At 35.1% G+C, this 18,888-nt stretch overlaps 1 protein-coding gene across 3 annotated transcripts in view; it reads right to left on the bottom strand.

Moving 5' to 3' along the window:
• Positions 1-412: 412 nt before the first annotated feature.
• Positions 413-18,888, bottom strand: part of LOC115453435 (b(0,+)-type amino acid transporter 1) — a 36,930-nt gene continuing 18,454 nt past the window's right edge. For all 3 annotated transcript variants that reach the window (XM_030182143.2, XM_030182128.2, XM_030182135.2), the window contains exons 2-9: positions 5,819-6,071; positions 5,384-5,653; positions 2,933-3,058; positions 2,440-2,584; positions 1,970-2,197; positions 1,434-1,530; positions 887-1,208; positions 413-551 (exon numbers count right to left, since the gene is read on the bottom strand). In XM_030182143.2, coding sequence (XP_030038003.1) covers positions 487-551; positions 887-1,208; positions 1,434-1,530; positions 1,970-2,197; positions 2,440-2,584; positions 2,933-3,058; positions 5,384-5,653; positions 5,819-6,059 — 1,494 coding nt within the window. In that variant the 5' untranslated portion in view covers positions 6,060-6,071 and the 3' untranslated portion in view covers positions 413-486. The remainder of the gene's footprint in view (positions 552-886; positions 1,209-1,433; positions 1,531-1,969; positions 2,198-2,439; positions 2,585-2,932; positions 3,059-5,383; positions 5,654-5,818; positions 6,072-18,888) is intronic.

Here is an 18,888-nt window from a genome sequence, read left to right as displayed (position 1 = left end):
GCCGTGTTGAGGCTTGTTCGATTTATAGGTAAATTATGGTTTACTTTACTTTTAAATATTTCCTGCACAAATTTACGCCCTGTTGATCTGCTGCGTACATCGTACGACTCCAGATTAAAAATTCAAATTGTTTGGGAAATACTTATTTATTATAGTTATTACCTTTATTACAATATTTCTTATAGGAATGTGATCTTTATCATCATTTTCGTATTACGGCAGTTACAATAGGATTTAAAAAATATTCTGTAGCAGTTCTATAGTAGCCAGGGCCGGCTGTAGGAAAGGAATTTTTGCTGTACTTAAAATATTGGATTGGGTTTGCGGGATACATTGAAACAAAATGAAATGATGTTGCTATTGTGTTGAAAATGTTCTTCTGTCAATAAATATCTAAATAAAACGATTTATATAGGTAAGATCCATAATAAATTTATATTTGTTTCTTTGTGTTATATTTACAATTATGTTATAGTTAGTATAAAATCAGTCTTGTTCTTTGCTGGGCGGAACGCTTTCGAATAAAACCTGTGTTATGAACGTGAATTTTCCTGTAACAAATAAAACATATTATTATTATGTATGTACATACCAAAGTAAGCACCTTTTTCATTCACATAAGTAGAATCTCTTTTACGTCAATGCTTTTACGTATGTATTTTACGTTAGCTATTTTGATGTTTTTGTCTCTCTATTTTACAAACTAGAATCGTGTGCTTAGTTTTTAAGACTAGTGAAAATCTTATTTAATTATATATGTGTACTTAGTCAGTACAATTATTAACTTTTAACCATGATTAACAGTTTTTCATTACGAATACAAGGAATTACATTAGGTGCATTACTACGTATGTGTGTGATTTAATGCGTATTTCATCATACTTACGTAACAACGTAGTGGGCGTTTTCTTGTAATACACAAATATTGTGTAAACTATAAATCCCAATACGATGAAACCCACTGCCATTAAATATTTAATGGACGGATCGTGTACGATTGGCAATATAGATAAAAATATTGCGACTAGCAATACAAAGCAGGGGATTGGCGTTGGAACTCTGTAGGGTCGCGGCTTGTCCGCTTGTGTCTTCCTTAGGACTAATAATGCTACCATAGCGAGGCCGTAGAAAAACCAGAGGAACCAACTCGCAAACTCTATCAGTGTCTTGATGTTACCCACTGATATGAATATTGAGGTTAAAAATGCCTGGAAATAAAGAAATATGTATAATAATATCTTGTGAAGGTGTTTGATAAGTTATTAAGCGAAGTCGAAACTATTAAATTTGTGATTTAAGTCATGAACCGAATACATGTTTTCAACTTCGGTAGTTGTATAGACGCTAGATACACCTTGTAGCTTAGTCACAAATAATTACGGAATAAAAAAAAAGTTTACGGTTGGAACTATGCATAATCCCAAATAACTTACTTGGAATGCAACAGCTGGTGCGGGCGTTAGTCTCTTTAAGTTAACGTATGAGAACACTTCGAGCATGTGACCACTACGCGCCGCTGTGTAGCATACTCTGTAGATAAAAATAAGAAATTTTCAGTATGTCCGATGATCAAAACAGCTATGTAAATAAATTTCTTCAAAATCCTTTGTGCTTGTGCAAGTAATGTAACTATTATTCAGAATAGGAAACTGGACTAGTTTTTGTTCTTTATGATTATCAAATCTTAAATAATCCATTTCTGAACTGACTTATTGGAAATAATAGGAATTTTAGAACATAGGTACAATTTTTTTTATACCACCGATAACTTTATTTGAACAGTTGTTACACGTCGAGATTTAGGTATTAATGAATAAGTTATAAGTAATTGAAAAAAATAAAAATATTATACTAGATAAATAAAATACTAGATTTACTATACCTCAAGTTAAAATTAGTAGCACTTCTATCTAACTAGATTCAGGAATAAGATAAGGTATTTTTATTTGTAAAATTTTGAAATAATTACCTAGTAACACCGAACTGCACACTCATGGCGCAACCGAACGTCGCTATTGCAACACCAAGGGGTATGAGGAAGCTGGCGGGCCCGAGGACGCGCGTACCGAACGCCACAGCCACCGCAGGCACGGACGTCATCTCCGCGTAGCTCAGCACCGTCATGTAAGCTACGTTCATGAACACATACAACGCCGTGATTAGAGGCACGGCGATGGAAATGCTGAGTGGCACGTTTCTGAAAGAAAAACATTATGATTTAAGGTCTTGGAGTTTAAGTATGAAGGAGGAGGCCGTTATCAGCGGACGGCTCAAGCAAAAGTCGTATCCATTTTCATATTAAAGGGCCTGGTTATTACGAGAAGGCCCCAGAAAGTCTCTCATTTGAAGAATAGAGCGAACCTTCTTCTTCGGATGATATACACCACATTTTTTTATAGCAAGCCGTAAATAAGAAAATATTAAACGAGTAATACTCACACTCCCGGATTAATGATCTCCTCAGTGACAACGGTGACGCTGTTCCATCCATCGTAAGCCCATAGACCCGAGTACAGGGCAAGCGCTATGCCGCCAGGGCTTGTCGTACTACCTTCAAAGCCTTTGTCAAGGTTCTCAGTGTTGCCTGAAAGAATTTCAATTTAATCTCTGTAGGATATGGTAGACTTGTACTGTATGCGCGGTGCGGCAGCGCTCAGGTCCTGGGTTCGAATCCCGGGCCGGGCAAAGTGATATTTATGTTTTTCTGCTCACTAGAAGCCCAGAGTATGGAATTTGTGCCCGATATGGTGATAGGCTCGCCCCCTATCACATCATGGGACGGAACACACTTGGCGACTTCGAGGATAAATGCGTGATGAAGTGTGTGTGTGTGGTGTGAATATGATAAAGGGCTATGTGTAAAACAACACCCTTGTTAGGGCGTGAACGTCGGCATTATCTAATAAATATGACAAGTATAGAAATTGATTACCTTTTGCGATCTCGTAAATTCCTCCTCCAATGACAATCAAACAGGCGAATACTTTGCACACGCCGAATATGTTTTGTACTTTGACAAACAGTTTTACGCTCGTTATATTTATGTAGGTCATTATAACTGAAATGAAAGAAAAATGTTACTTTTCTGTTACAATGAATGCAACTGTTGTATATTTTTCAACAAAAAAAGGACTTGGTAAACAAGTGTCTGAGATTCGTCGGTCACTTAGTGTTTGCTTGTATAATAAAGTTTGATAGTAAGTGTGGGCATGATCCCCGTTGATTGTCTGCCTTAATCCACGCCTGACCTTTTTTATGAATATTTACGGCCATTTTATGACATATTTACCATTATATTTTTATTATAAGCCCCACAATTTTTTACATGATAATTGTATCTAAAATAAAATATTTACCAAGTTTCTATTTTGCTACAAATATCCAAAAAAATATGAACAATTTACGTTATTACTTTCAGTATTTATATGAAAGAAAACTACAATAACTTTTAAATGAATATATTTGAAAATATATACACATAACAAACAACAATATAAAACACATGGCTTTCAATCATTTTGTAATTTAGAATAAAAGAGCGAACAATGCTTATGTACTGGTAAAAAATAGAATGAATTTCTTGTACTGGCAACATTAACTTTAGAAATAACTTTTTTATTTTCCTGGTCAGGCTATAATTGAAATGTATATTAAAAAAAAACAAAGGCTGTTGACTTAGCGGTCATTATGTAATTTTAACTGTCTTTAAAATATATAGAAGCTCTGATGGTCAGTATGCTAACTTCACTTCCATATTATTGTAAGGATTTGTAGTCACAAGATTGATATCTCGCAACAACTCTACAATCTGGTAGTTTTCTGATGTGATAGAAAGGTATCCATTTGTCTCTGGGTTCAGCTTTTCTGCCATTAAACTCTGAAATAATAGAGAATTCAAACTTAATTCATTTTATTATATAATCACATAGTTGACGATATTTCAGGTTGAAATGCATAATTTTCTAACGTGTTTGAAACTGGCAAGCTCCTAGAATTAATGCCTATGCTAGCCAATAATAATAAATATTTAAAGAGAAAGCTTAGAATAATTATACAAAAATATTCAGGACTTAATAAACCCATCAAAATTAAAATAGAAAACAGTAATATAATAAGGACAGCCACACAATTTCACTAAAATACTTTAAATTAAATTTTAATTTTAGCACCCTCCAAATATAGTAATAGATGTTTATCCAATAATCTCACCCCCATAAACTCAGTAACTTCCTGATAGCAGTCAGGGAACATGGTGTTGATGAGATTCTGCAGTTCACTCTTCAGTAATTGAAACCTCTCCTTAGCTTTGTGAAGGTGTTCCGGTGTTATTTCCCGTTTTTGTACCCTCGGCCGAGACTTTACTTCTTGTGCTATATTGATTTGGGTTTTTAATCTGTAATGTGTGTCTGTTTAATATACACATATACTGCCATGCTAAGTGCGAAAGCGGTATGTCAAGGAAACCTCATTTTAATAAAATGAAAGTTCTAAAATATAGTTTTTTAAGTAAAACTGAGATAGAGAAACCTTTATAGGTTTCAGGTATATTATATGAGTAGTATAAGGAAATATTTATTGAGAAGACTAATCAGTTTCTTATTAAGAATTGTGTGAAAAAACTAATTATACCTGTTGATTTCATCATCTAAATCATGAATAACTCCTTTTGTAAAAGCGGTCAGTTCCTCTATTTGACCGGTTTTATCTATTATTTCATTTAGGAACTGGCTGGTTAGGAGATTTTCATCTGTTATTAACGGTGTGTTCGAATTTTGAATTTCAGTTTTTAAACCGTCGACGTAACACAGCGCTTTATGTTCAGCTTCCTCTGTGCTAGTGGCGGGGAATTCTTGGGGAGCATTGTTTATTATAGTGCAAGTATCTACACAAAGACTTTGTACTGCCTTGATTTCGCGTTTAAGAATACTTTGAGTCTCTTTATTGCGTTCACTGGACATCCTGAAAATATAAATGGTAAAATCTCGGAAACAGCTACGAAAATAAACTAAGTTTATAGTTTGTTCGCAACTAATAATTATGAAATTGAACTTATTTCTCAATGAATACTTACTTAAAAATGTATTTTATCCAACACGTAACATATAAATAGTCATTAATTAGTACTTATTTCTTCTTTGATAAAAATATTCACAATAAATTCAGTTTTAAACAAGTTTATTTCGACGCCTTTTACCCGTACAACTCGTTTTGTTTGAATTTGGCAGATGCGATGACATTAAGTTGCGTTCGACTTTGACAGCTGTGGCTGGTAGTGTAGTGCAGTGCACGCGTGAGCTGAATGTTCAATCGATTTTTAAATCGATTAAATCGATGAAATATAAAGATAAAATATAACAATAAAATAATATTATAATATACTTACACAATGCTGCTAAGGAAGTCAATTTTATCGCCTTATCTTTATAATCCGCTTGTAAGTCTGGCGTAAATGGCTGTATCGCGTATTCGGCGAATGTCATTACGACTATTGCGACTTCCGCCGGCCGCAATATTACTACGTAGATCCATGCGCATGAAAACGATGGCAGGGGGCCCCAAAATTTGTGTATTTTACCAAACGCTTCCTGAAAATATGCATATTCAGCGCCTGATTTGCCTACAACTGTACCAAGTTCAGCAAACGAGAGCGCTCCTAAAAAGGAAAACAGAAATTTTATAACATCTTCTTTATTAGGGCGAAATGAAAACTCAGCAAAAATATGACTAAGCCAAGTTCTATCGAATGCAGTATCAAATTAGGTAACAAGATGGTGTAGTTTTAATTTCATAACAAAATAGGCGTCTTACCTACACCCACCTAGTAAGGATATGATGCCCGACACAGTCCATATGATCAGGCACATCGCTACAGATCCTGAATATTCTAACGCTGAGGCGGGTGATACGAAGATTCCGGAGCCGATCATCACGCCCAGGATGAGATTGACTGCGGAGAACAGGCCCAGTTCTCGTCGCAGTTTTACGGTGCTGCCGCAAGCGCTTGCCACGCCATTGGCCGTCTCATATTTTTCGGCTGGTTCCGCATCTTGAGCGGACATTTTCTGATTCGACTGAAACAAACAAACTTTTCAGTTTCTTGAAAATGAGGCTGAGATGTTACTTGTGTTTGGTTTGTAAATAACGTGGTATGGTATCGCCATATCAAGGTTGTTATAAATACAAATCTTGGGTCAATGGAAATGTTTCTTGAGAATATTGTGCTTATTATGTTAACTTTCATTTGTCAGATAGTAGCTCCTTTTCGGTTTGTAAATAGGCCGTAACTAGACTATTGACGCGAGTATAAAATCAGTTACTTTCACAACAAATACAATAGGGGTGGTTGAGCATGACATAGTTGCATCAATCTGTGTTCTGTAATAATTTCTCATGAAATGTGATCTATCAGCTATTTAAATTGTAATAATTGTTACAGTCACGCTTCAGTTTATCAGTATTGCATAGCTACATTTCGATATGGCTAATGTAGCGTACTGTTGACTTTTTATTAATTTACTATTTAATTGAATTTATTGGGACTGCCCCTGTATAGTAAATTGCGTATTCGATCTATTGTTATGCTGAGGCCCAGGTTTAATCCCTAAGTCATATAATGTTAAAAAAAAAGTTTTTTTTTTAGGTGTAGGGTTGTAAAATCCTCGAAGTTGTATTAATTGAATCTGTTTTATGAAATGACTTTAGATCTTTTCATAATTAATAGGTATTTTCTAAAATATTCAGCCTAATTTAAATTTAAAACGAAATTTAGTCAAACACGGTGAAATATTATTTTATCTTAATCCGTTGAAGTGACGACTGGCAAATAAACACGCATTATGTAGCGATTACGGGCTCAACGTTGTCAACAAACGTTGAAAGGGAAGAATGTGCGTAAGTGGAGTTAACATTCCTTCACAAACGGCAAACGCGCGACGCCGCGCCGCTGCCGACCGCCGGCTCACGACTGACTTGTCACGCTTTATGCAATTCGCATCACTATTTTATACGGTTGACAGGCATTTTGCATAGTATTTTACTCTTTTATTGTTCACAGAGGGAAAAAAAACTTACTTGGAAAAATAATTCACTTCTATAAATATTACGGTTTTGTTTCTTCTAGATGTGCTGTCGCATATATTTATAATTGCATTTTTTCAATTATAAAATATGCCTAAATATACAGTGCCAGGATGGCAACCACAGGGTGCAAAAAATCTAGTCACCCATGGCTCGACCCGACGAGATTCTTTTGATACCTACCTGCTTCTAGGAAGGTAAGCCGCCATAATTGTAACGGTTATCGCTAGAAGCAACAACTTGCCTTCTGTCTTTATGTTATATTTTGATTTTTAACTAAACTTTACTCATCATTAGATAGATACCTAGTGTAATACCTTGCCGTGCCTGAACCTTTCTTATCATAGAATTCCCGTTCTCACGCCAATAATATTTTTTAATTGACCTAGTTTGTCTATGAAGATCCATTAAGCTGACCTAAAACCCACTGCACAATGGACGCAGATAAAAACAATACGACTAAGTTACTGGCAGGTTTATTAGGTATCCTGACGGTGTTGCAGAACAATTTTGACTTTTTATTACTTATATCGTACCCTCAGTATTAGAATGGCGTAAATCATAACAATGTTTTCACCATCGTCGTATTTAGTATTAATTGATTCGTATCTGCTTTTACAACTTGATATTGGAGAAATCACCGATAGATTCACGGTGTATACCAGGGAACAAAGAAAGGAGATCTTAATATAAAAAAAAAATATTGTCTCATTTTTGCATTTACGGCACGAGGAATAAAACAAGTAGAAACACTGGTCAATCAGTCGCCATACGTGAATGAACCTAGACTCCGTGGTATGACGGAAGAGGTCACATGGGAATAAAGATGACCTCATTGTAGAATAGAGCCGAGAGACCGAAGCGATGCCACTTAAGTGCCATACTTTATTGTTAGGTAATTGGTAAATCGCGATCGTCTGCGGACAATTTGTCCCAAGGTATAGGTGAATGTTATTGTTCAATTCGAGAAGGTCGTAGCATATAAATGAGTTGTGATTTCGTGGCTTAAAGGTTATGAATATATTTTAAAGATATTGGAAATATTAAAAATAAGTTATCTGTATTTGAAGAAGTAGTAAAATGTCACTAGGGAATTCATTGAGGTAATTTCTGGAATAGAAATATAGGCACAGAGTAAATTCTAAGAAATTTGCTGGTGGTAGAATTGAGGTAGAAGATTTGACGTACCTTTAATTATTATATATAAGGTTTGGTAAATTTCTTGTGGATTAAGGATGCGAACTCAGGACAGCGTAGAACAAATTTTAAAGGATATAAATGCTCCTAATCGAACACAGAAATACGGCTCAAATTGGCATCCGAAATGCAATATCTAAGTAAACTATCGATATTCGAGTTACATCCACTAAATTTTAATCGTGAGAAATATACGCACTGTGGTAGGGTTGCTATAGAATATGCTAACTCAGTAAACCTTTCGCAATTGACAACTAAACATGGAAATGTTTGTAATATTGTGTTAATGACTGCGTGTAGGAAGTCAATCACGATAGTAATTAACTTCGACACATTACTTGATTAGATTTAAACATAAACTTGATTATCTACGAATGCGTAATATGCGAAATTACGTAGGAAGTTTCTAGCTATGATTGCACTGTGGTTTGTGATTACAAATTATTAAATACCATTTGCTGGCCTCAGTTTGCATAAAGAAAGTAAAACTTATAAGAATTTTGCAAAGTTATGCTTAGTTAAAACACAAACTTACTCAACTGTAAGTCAAAACCCACCATCTTGCCTCTTAAAGTTTTAAACTAGGAAATCGGTGATGTTTTGGACTACTATTTAAGCAATGCTTAACCACTTCTTAATGCTAAAACGAGTTTATAAGTAAGACTGTATGTGTAAGACATGAGACGTCAGCCTTTATCAAGTTGCTGTCGACTTACGGAGAAACATGAGTCTCATCACCACCATCATAATCAGCTCTAACACTATACTATGAAATAATAATGAATCAAGATTACATTCTATTCCATCATTTGAACGAGCGTGAACTATTGAGAATCACTGAATATTTTTGCCCCAAAATATTATCAGTTTATATCTTGCCATAATTTGGTGGTCAAACCGAATAAATACGTAGGCCTGTCTAACCGGTTTGTGGGCCCATCAACCCTTGCACGTAATTTTGAAGGTATTAAGGGACCTTTGGACCGCCCGCGTTGTTTTGCTTGGTAATCGAAATATTAGGCTATCCGTAGTTTAATCTATTCTATTGAAGTTTTTGTTTGATTGAATGCGTTTAGATGTGGAATTAATGGTTTCTCAAAATTCTTTTAATAATAAGAAGCCATATAGTACGGTGTCTTGGTTTGTTATAGATTTTGAATCCGACGTTATGGGTACAAAGTACCTAACAAACAGAATTAACCAATAAAAAAACTCATCGAGTAGGATTGGGGAAATAGATATTCTTTTGTTTTTTTATAAGTTATTTAAGTTAACTTGTAATTTAGATATAGTTGTTTAATGTGTATCCCTGTAATAGGCATATATATCAGCCACTATTGATTACTACGTCTTTTGAAGATTTAATTTTGTTAATATTAACAATATATACTGTTGTTGTACCATAGAAATAAATAAATATTTGTCTCTACAGACATCGTAATTCGCATCCGCGATCTTGTAATTTATGTTGCGCTAAAGAGGCTATTATATTGCACTCTTAATAAAATAATGACACATTCCAAAATTGCCTATTTGTGGGGATCGTCAAACAACCAATTTCTGTTTACGGCCTTTTAGTTTTTTCCCTTTTTTTTCATGCTATAGGATTCATTATTTACCTATCTTTAATAAGCTCAATTTTATAGAAACTTCAAAAAAAGGTAGCAAACAAAAATTAGTTTTCCGACGACTGCCACAAATTAACAATTTTGAAATAGTTTATTATTTTATTAAGAGTGTGATATTTTCTATCTAACGTATTATTTCAAATGAAGAATGTATCGCGCGTTTTGTTAATGCTAGTTAAGAGTTCATGTTCATAAATAAAACAATACAATTATAATAAAAGCAATTGGTCAACAATTGCACCGCCGCCTTATCGTTCAAACCATCTCTACGACCTTGCATAAATGAAATAGATACGTGCGGAAAGGTTATTTAACATGCATTAATAATAAAGGAAATAATTAATTGAAACCATTAAGGAATGGTTAATTCTATTTATTAATGAAATATTAGTGGACTTGTGGCTTTTTGTTTACATGCAAAATGGCCATTAATACGTTAACATGTACCGAATCTGGAAATTTCGTCATTGATAAATAAATAAAATAAGTATTTATTTACTACAAATCTCACACTTTGGGTGTCAGACTCTCTAATTGCTCTGACTGTAGAGTAAGAGATGACGTACATCAAGTTTTGTCGGAGCGTGTACGGAGTGAATCTCATATTTTGAGCTTCAACGCAGGCAGTAAATAAAGACTTAAAAAATCCTCACACAATATAAGCCCTTTATGTTTTCATTGACTTACTAAAATAACGTTTTCGGTTAAAGTCATACGCACAGTTCAATGTTTGTCTATACCCGTGGGAAAAACTAATTTCGACCATCCCATGTCGGACGTAATATTAAATGAAAGTTATATCGGATTAGCCGACATGATAAGCGTAGGAGTATCCTGATGTTGATTGCAATATGTACAGGCCCTGGACAGCGCCGTGGTAAGGTTTGTACGAATAACTTCCCGGTTTGTAAGATAAAGTAAATTCGAAGAATGTGGTGCGCGACGTTTTTCGTACGTTAGGTATATACTTCATTCGTTGTGTATTATTTTGATGTATTTTCTACGTATCAAAATGTAATATTGAATATCGAATGTTGGCAATATGAGTATATTTTCATGTTTCGATCTCGTTGTGCACTGAATGGTTTTGGAGGAAATTTTCGGCATATAGTAAACATAAGTTAACTATATGCCGTGTTAACATACTGGTTAATTTTTCTACTTCTACATCCCGGTAACTCTGTCGTCTGTCTGCTCGTATGAAAGCATTTCCCTAAAATAAAAGACAAGTTTATTTTAAGGAAATGCTTTCATCTTTGAGTTCTTCATACGAGAAAAGGATCCTTCCACTTCTACCACGAAATGATGATGTTTCTGCGAGCAGACATGGACGTAGTTGGCTCACGGGTAGTTGGCGACCACTTTAGAAAAATACTTGCGCCTACAGGAGCCTAGGGCCTTTGGTTAAATTTGCTTGCCTTTTTTATCTCCCTCCAGCTGCCCCCTTAGAGAAAACCCGTATTCACGCCAATACAAATAGAATCGATAATACTGTCCTCAATAATATTATCTATTTCCAGTCCATCTCTGCCCTAAAGCCTAAACACACTGATAACGTATCTCTCATCCCGCTAATATTGCACCCATCAAACTGATAATGGCTAATCGATAACGTGTGAATGTGCGCGTTAATTGAAACAAGATGTTTAGTAATGGCCGTTTTCATTAGAATAGTATGTATTCATGGCATCGACTTGGTAATTCTGGGCGCTCGATTAATCACATTACAAATTACTGCTTGGTCAGTAGCTGGTGGATTTGTAACTGTAGAGGTATGAGGCGTCATAATCCCCTTGCATACAAAGAAAATGTACTAAGAATTGTTTATTGAAAATCAGTGCTCCGGTATCAGACTGGTATTGCAGCAAGAAGCTGAATGAGGGTGCCAACTGTTGTCATAATAGGTCTAGTTTGTTTTCTAGTTTTAGAACATTCAACTCTTCTTTTTTCAGAGGCCTGTTTTTATTGGCAATCGGCTTGCGTATCCCCCAAGGGCCCTTATAGTTATCACGCATCCCTGGCACCTCGGGTCAATACGGCCCAAAATAGACTTTATATTATGTGCTTTGGACAGCATGAGAATTTTCGAGACTGGTATTCGAGTATGTATGTACAATATGCTCTTAGGTTATTATGGTTCGGAAATAGTTTGTCTTATCGAGCCAGTTTTACCAGCGTGGTAGCCATATACTATTTTTTCTTCTTTAATGCTAGAAGTGCGAAATGAAATAATGATACATGATGATACTCTCACTCGCCTACGGACTGTGCTGGTTGGTTTCGGAATTCGGTAAATGGGTCGAGTGACCGGTAAACATTTGTCCAATTGACCTATTTCGGCCCCATGTAACCTCTCTATTTTTGCTTTCCTAATATTTTTTGGAGATGTGTCACTTTGCATTTATGGGTATGGCATGGCATTGTATCGATAGAATTAGTATTTAATTGATTTGTGAGTCCAGCAACACTGATAATTTTAACCTGGGTGTCAGAAAAAGATTTTTTTAGTAAATATTTTACACCAAATTCGTAATATCACTATCAGACAACGGTTCATGATATAATCTATTACCGCATTACTAAATCCAAAGACTCGGACCCCAAGGTCCATTTGTGGTCCACTTATATTAGTAGACGAGGTCAGTTGTTGAAAACGCGAGGTTGAATAACTCGAATGGTACTCACCTTCGATGAGTTTTGTTACGTAAATTGATATCGAAAGGATAGTATGCTTCTTCCTAAATACAATTAGAAGATGCACTATGGAATATTCATTAAGTGACCGAACCCTCTGGAGCGTGGCCGTCTTAGTCCGCGCGAAGCTCCGGACGGGACCAAAAAAATATCCCGATTTCAACAATTTAAGTAATACTACTTAAATAGATGGTGATATACTACATACGTAGATGGTGACGTTAAAATTGCCGCCTCTGCCTGTTGAGTGAGTGTAATTGGTATCTCTACATACTCGGTTCGGTATCTCGTGTGGGTTTTTAAAGTAATAACCCCGGAAAAAACATACAATTGAGCACTAATATTGTTTTATGGTTTATGGGGCATGCCTGCTGCAATGGAGATATAATAGGCTTTTCACGTAGGTTTCTCGAATCGAAAAACTTACGTTTAGATGATTAATGTTTTAATTCCACGAGGTCAACCAGTTTTGAGTGAACTTTCCCGGTTTTTCGATTACTGCAAAAATTTACAATGTGTTCATAATATATTACGAATGTTTATCACAGCTCCATTTTATATAAACACTTATCGCTAACAGGTTTTATTACGTATCTAGAATTCAATACCGATAACTGATTACCAGAGACATTTATAATGTTTGTAATAGATTTAAATAAACTACCTTTGTGCAAGATTGGGTTATAGTTTACAATATTCTTCCTTAGTGCTCCCGTTTCCTAGTCACTTATGTTACATCTTCCGTTACGCGCTTCTATTTTAATGCGCTAATCTTTGGAACTACGGGCCCTATGCTAAAAATGTACTATTGTCCGCTATAGATTTTTTTTATGCAGGATATTAGTACGCTGATAGAGCCTCTAGGACAAACTTGTATATGCTTTACAAGTCTTTTCCACAGCAATAAGGCAAATGATCTACCTTCGTTTACGTAGTACATAGTTTATATGGGTTCTAGAATGACATATGCACCATGATTAGATTCCAAAAAATATTTAATTTGCATGTAAATATTGAATGTTTATATAAACATAATAAAGCGTTTTGGAAGGAAAATTATGCTGTTGTGCGTGTAAAGTTAGTTTTTTTGATTTGTGGTTTTTGGAGTCGATTTGCTTTTGTTATATTCTGTATAATTCTTGTGGAACTTTCATTCCAAGAAAAACGGACAAGACCGCCAGTAAAGCCAGTAATATCAATGATCTTGCCACTTTTGATGGTAATTACAGTTCCAAGCAGTAATTCAAGTAGAAACTGTCATCAATCATCAGTTATGCCGTTCCACGATGTAATTACGTCTCCGGATGCCCGACTATGGCTGGTTTTTCACCGCCTTTAGTCGCTTGATAGACTAACGAGCTATCTAGATGACTGATTGAAATTCCTAGATAAATTCTATTTTCTAACCTAGGATCTTGTTTTTAAAGGTATATGTTGAGGACGAATCCCTAGCGCGGATCTGACTTGAATTTAGCCGGTATTTAATTGCTTATATCTTGCAAGTTGAAATAAAATGATTAGCAAGATATGTATATTATATGCTAATGATTACTAAAAATTATTTTACTTTCATGCCCATTGTCTTTCGCATCATTTCAAGGCCGAATATCGTAGACCGTGAATACATACTAATCTGTAATACACGAAGGTAATAAGAGAGGAAATCATTGGGACTCAAAAATAAAAGGATCAAGTTCTAATATCTGGAACTCTACGTTAGAGTCTCGTAGAGCTTAATTGTGTCATGGAATACGCGGCACTGCCGATCCTATTTTACAGGAGTGGCAGTTGGTAGTGAGAACGTGATAGTCTAAGCTGAAGGCTCAGTATATATTTCAATAGACCGACAATTGTCGTATGGCTTCCACGGCTTGTCGTACCAATATAGATGTGATAGTCTAGTGTCGGTGACTTGAGTGAAACAGCCAGCCAGGTTCACAACAGTGTCGAAGGATCCATATAATTCGATTCCAGCCGGCTTTTCTTTTCTATTATTGTTTGGACGTTAGTACGATCAGCAACAAAAGTCGATGAACAGATACTAATTTACAAAACACCTGAACACTGAAACGGACCATAAATCACTTACCTAAGAAGAGTACAGATTAAGGTTATCATTTCAATATGGACACCAAAGTAAAGGATTGGCTGAAAAATTATGAAAAAGAAACTGACGTTTACGTTGAATCCTTCGAAGAGAATCTCCTGCCAGAATAATTTTGAATTTACACATTTGGTTTTTAAACCGGCCAGTGTTCTATAAAATAGGATGTTTAAAATGTAACTAACCTATTCCTATTAATGTTATAATATTACTTACTAATATATTATGTTTTGCCCATACTTAAAAAATATATAATTCTGGTTATTAACTTCAATATGTACTATTATATTAACCTGAAGAATTTGTTTGTTTGAATGCGCTAAACTCAGGAACTACATAACTTATTTTGAAAATATTTCACTAATAGAAAGCTACATTACTCCTGAGTGCTGTAAGCTACTTTCTATCCCGGGTAAATATATAGCATTACTTTTGACCTTGAAAAACTTTTTCACGCGGGCGGAGCAGCGAGCCAAAAGCTAATATGTTATAAAATAACAATTTAATTGATATTCTGGACTGCTGTATTAATTCGGCAATGTTTTGATAGTAAAAAACGCGGTGCGTTGCGTTTCGCGAGATGGGTGTATTGAAGCTTGATGGGTTCAATTTAACGAATAGAAAAAAAGCTTGTACTTATATAAAACAAAGAATGTGCTAATTTCAGCCACATTTGTATTTATTACAGATCATAAAAAGAATTCGCTAGTAATATTTGACATTCAATGGTTTGACTGCGTTCAGCTACTTTTGTAGTTCAATTATGACAAGTTATTTTGAACTTAGTGTAATCAGTAACTTATGGTAAATGATAATGATTAGGAAATATTGGAAACAAATTATGTTCAACGACTTCTGTTGCTGACTGTACCTATACGTTGTGTCGGGTTCCTTTCCGGCTAATTTTACCTTTCGCCGCTGGATCACAGTTACTTTATTACTGGTTGACGATCGAGTTGTGATTATTGAGTCGCAGCTCGAGGGTAGATATCAGATAGCTCGTACAAATTAAATAGTTTGTTTATATGTATGTTTACACGGCATGCTTCATAGACTTAAGCATGATCACACACGAACCAATTGTCGTTTCAGGAAACGCTGTTTTATTATAATGTACACAAGCTACTTTGTTATAACTATTTAGATTTTATTTGTTATTGAATGTAAACAAGTTTCAGACTTCACACGCTTGATGCAAAGCTAAGTGAATAATCACGACTCCGCACTTTAATTCCTCTCGGTTGTAGCACTGCGTAGTATACATGAGAATTAGCATGTGATAAAACACGTGTATGTCATGTTTTACCCGATTGCAAAGGGGGGTTTTGTTTGAGAATTTGTATGCTAGTTAGTCCCTATGACGTTATTTGAAGTATGTAAACAAGAAAAAAAATTGCAAATTATACCGTTAAGGAATGTTGAAACAGTAAACGGTGTAAGGTTGACAGGATTAAAGGGTGGACCGGCAAGTCTTTAAACCTAAGCTACACAGCCCTTCCTTGCAGTCGAAGGAATCAATTAACAAGTATGGCAATCCAAGTGTGTACAATTTTTGTTAATGATATTTGAAATATTAACACACGTTAGTGCGCACTGCAGTTATCTATAATTCCAAGCCTGCATAAAAAGCGTGCTATTATGTAAGTTGACTTATTACATAAGCCTCGCAAATTAAATATTTGAGGTTTCGTTCAGAATACTTGCATCATATCTTCTTATTTTTACAATCGTCAGATTTATCTCACATGAATAAATATAAATCCCTCTAGATTAACTATTATCTTATCGTATTTTTTATTGTCTACCTAGTTGTGAAAACTTATCGTTACATCAAAGATTTAAATGTTATTTCAATCACAATGATAAGAAGTGTTCTAGATGATGTTTTGGGTGTCACAGTTTTTACTTTTAGATAATGTTTCATAATTTGATATTGAATTTTCGGCCCTTACACCCACCACTACAACTCCTGTAAGCCAGGAGCAGCAGTGGCACGCATTTTATGACACCGAGCAGTGAAGCTCGGCGAGTCTCAGGGAAAACTAATTTGTGTTTATACTGCAAGAAATTAATCAAATAGAAAGATAGGGAGGAGTTTGATAGCTGAATAGTATAAGAAAATAGACTATATGTTTATAACAGTCCTGAATTGAATATTTATCTTATAGACCATAGGTTCATGACTGTCCCATAAAAATATTAAGAATTGAAATTAATTCTGAACACGTGGTTTATCGACTTTCTTCCCATATTATGAACTTGCGATATTAATTAGTTAGTTAAGTGTTCGCTGTCATCTGCAAAGTTTTACAGGGGTTCTTGGAGCCAAAAGTTTGAGAAACCCTAGCTTATGCAATAAAGAAGTAGCCTAATGGAGCGATGCTCTATATTAAAAATAATAATAGAAATCTTAGGTGTATGGCAGACTTTGTACTATTAATATCGTTATGATTGATTTATTTGTTTACCTGTTACGTGAATAAGTTGACCCCATTACAGATGAGAAAGTGAAAAATATTTCTATTGATATTCTGTCTGCGAGACATATTGAATCTATACTATTATATAAAGCTGAATAGTTTGTTTGTTTGAACGCATTAATCTCAGGAACTACTGGTTCGAATTCAAAATTCTTTTAGTGTTGGATTGTCCATTTATCGAGGAAGACTATAGATTATACAACATTACGCTATGAATAATAGAAACTGAGCATCAACGAAAAATATTGCAAAAACGGGGAAAATTTATTCCTTTTGTGTGTTTCTGTTGCGTGCACTGCGTAAACAGTTAATGTTCATAATCATGCATAACGGAATTGTTCCTTTAAAGTTATAAAAAATATATTATAAATCAATGTCAAAAACTACCCAATGGATTTCGATGAAATTTGCTATGAAGATAGTATGAGGCCCTGGGAAGGCATATAGACTACGTAGGCTACTATCCCGGGAAAATATGTATCGGGACTTTTATCCGGGAATACTCATGCGGGCGAAGCCGCAAGTAAAAGCTAAAAGTTTCCCTAGATCACGCAGATTGGTCGTATTTAATCGGTTTCTTTAATAGAGATACTGTTTTTCACTTAATCAATAGAAAAATTAATAAAATACAAAATTCCTTTTTCTTATCTATTCCTATTGTTTGTCGTGAGAAGTCAAAGATGGTTATCAATAAATGAGAAAATGAGGATACGTTATATGACCTATGCTTATCTATATTGTTTTATGTAAGCATTTCATTATACATACTAAGTATCTGCAACAGACCTAGGTATCGTATAGAATTACCCATCCATTGTTGTTATATAATACCTAGACGTGCATTTGATACGTACCTAATTGCGCAGAATGATTTAAAATATTTTGTTTACATAAGAATAAGTTAAATAGGTAGGTAAGTATATAAAATGTAAAAATATGTTTTAAGTAAGAAAAATTTCATAAGCCGTTAGGTTAATGCAGAACAAACGGCTTTGATAAAGTTATATTTTAATTCTCTTTAGCTTAAATTACACTTCTGTTTTGTATTTTTTTTAAAAGAAAACTAAGTAAATTGTGCAGTTCCTCGACCTCTGCTTGTATATATTAAAGTAAATTCTATTGATATAAATATTGCCTTTAGAGCGTCTTTTTTATTTTATTTTTTTTTGCTTTTGAATGACGAGACGAGCTTGTTGATTGCCTGATAGTAAGCAATACGACCGCTTATAAAGAGTAGAAACACCACCCAACATCTTGAATTAAGTACAAAGTATTGTTTGGTATTCCACTGCGCTCACTTTCCTGGGATATGAGATGTTAAGTCTTATTATGTCCGTTTTATTTAAACCGGAACAAAACAGTGACTAGACACTGCTGCTTGGCGGCAGATATAAATTGCGGTGGTACCTGCCCAGGTGGATTCATATGACAGACCTGCCACCAGTACACACACACACACACACACACACACACACACACATCATGCATTTATTTCCGGAGGGGTATGCAGAGGCCCAACCAGGGCACCCACTTTTCGCCAAGTGTGTTCCGTCCCATGATGTGATAGGAGGCGAGCTTATCGCCATATCGGATACAAATTCCAGACTCTGGGCTGATATTGAGCAAGAAAACCCAATCATGACTGTCCTACGACTGATTCGAACCCAGGATCTCAGAGTACTACCATACCGCGCATGCAATACAACTG

This window comes from Manduca sexta, chromosome 13 (genome assembly GCF_014839805.1).
Source record: "Manduca sexta isolate Smith_Timp_Sample1 chromosome 13, JHU_Msex_v1.0, whole genome shotgun sequence".
NCBI lineage: Eukaryota > Metazoa > Arthropoda > Insecta > Lepidoptera > Sphingidae > Manduca > Manduca sexta.
Note: the sequence above shows the minus strand (reverse complement) of the source record. Positions and strands in the feature narration are given on the sequence as shown.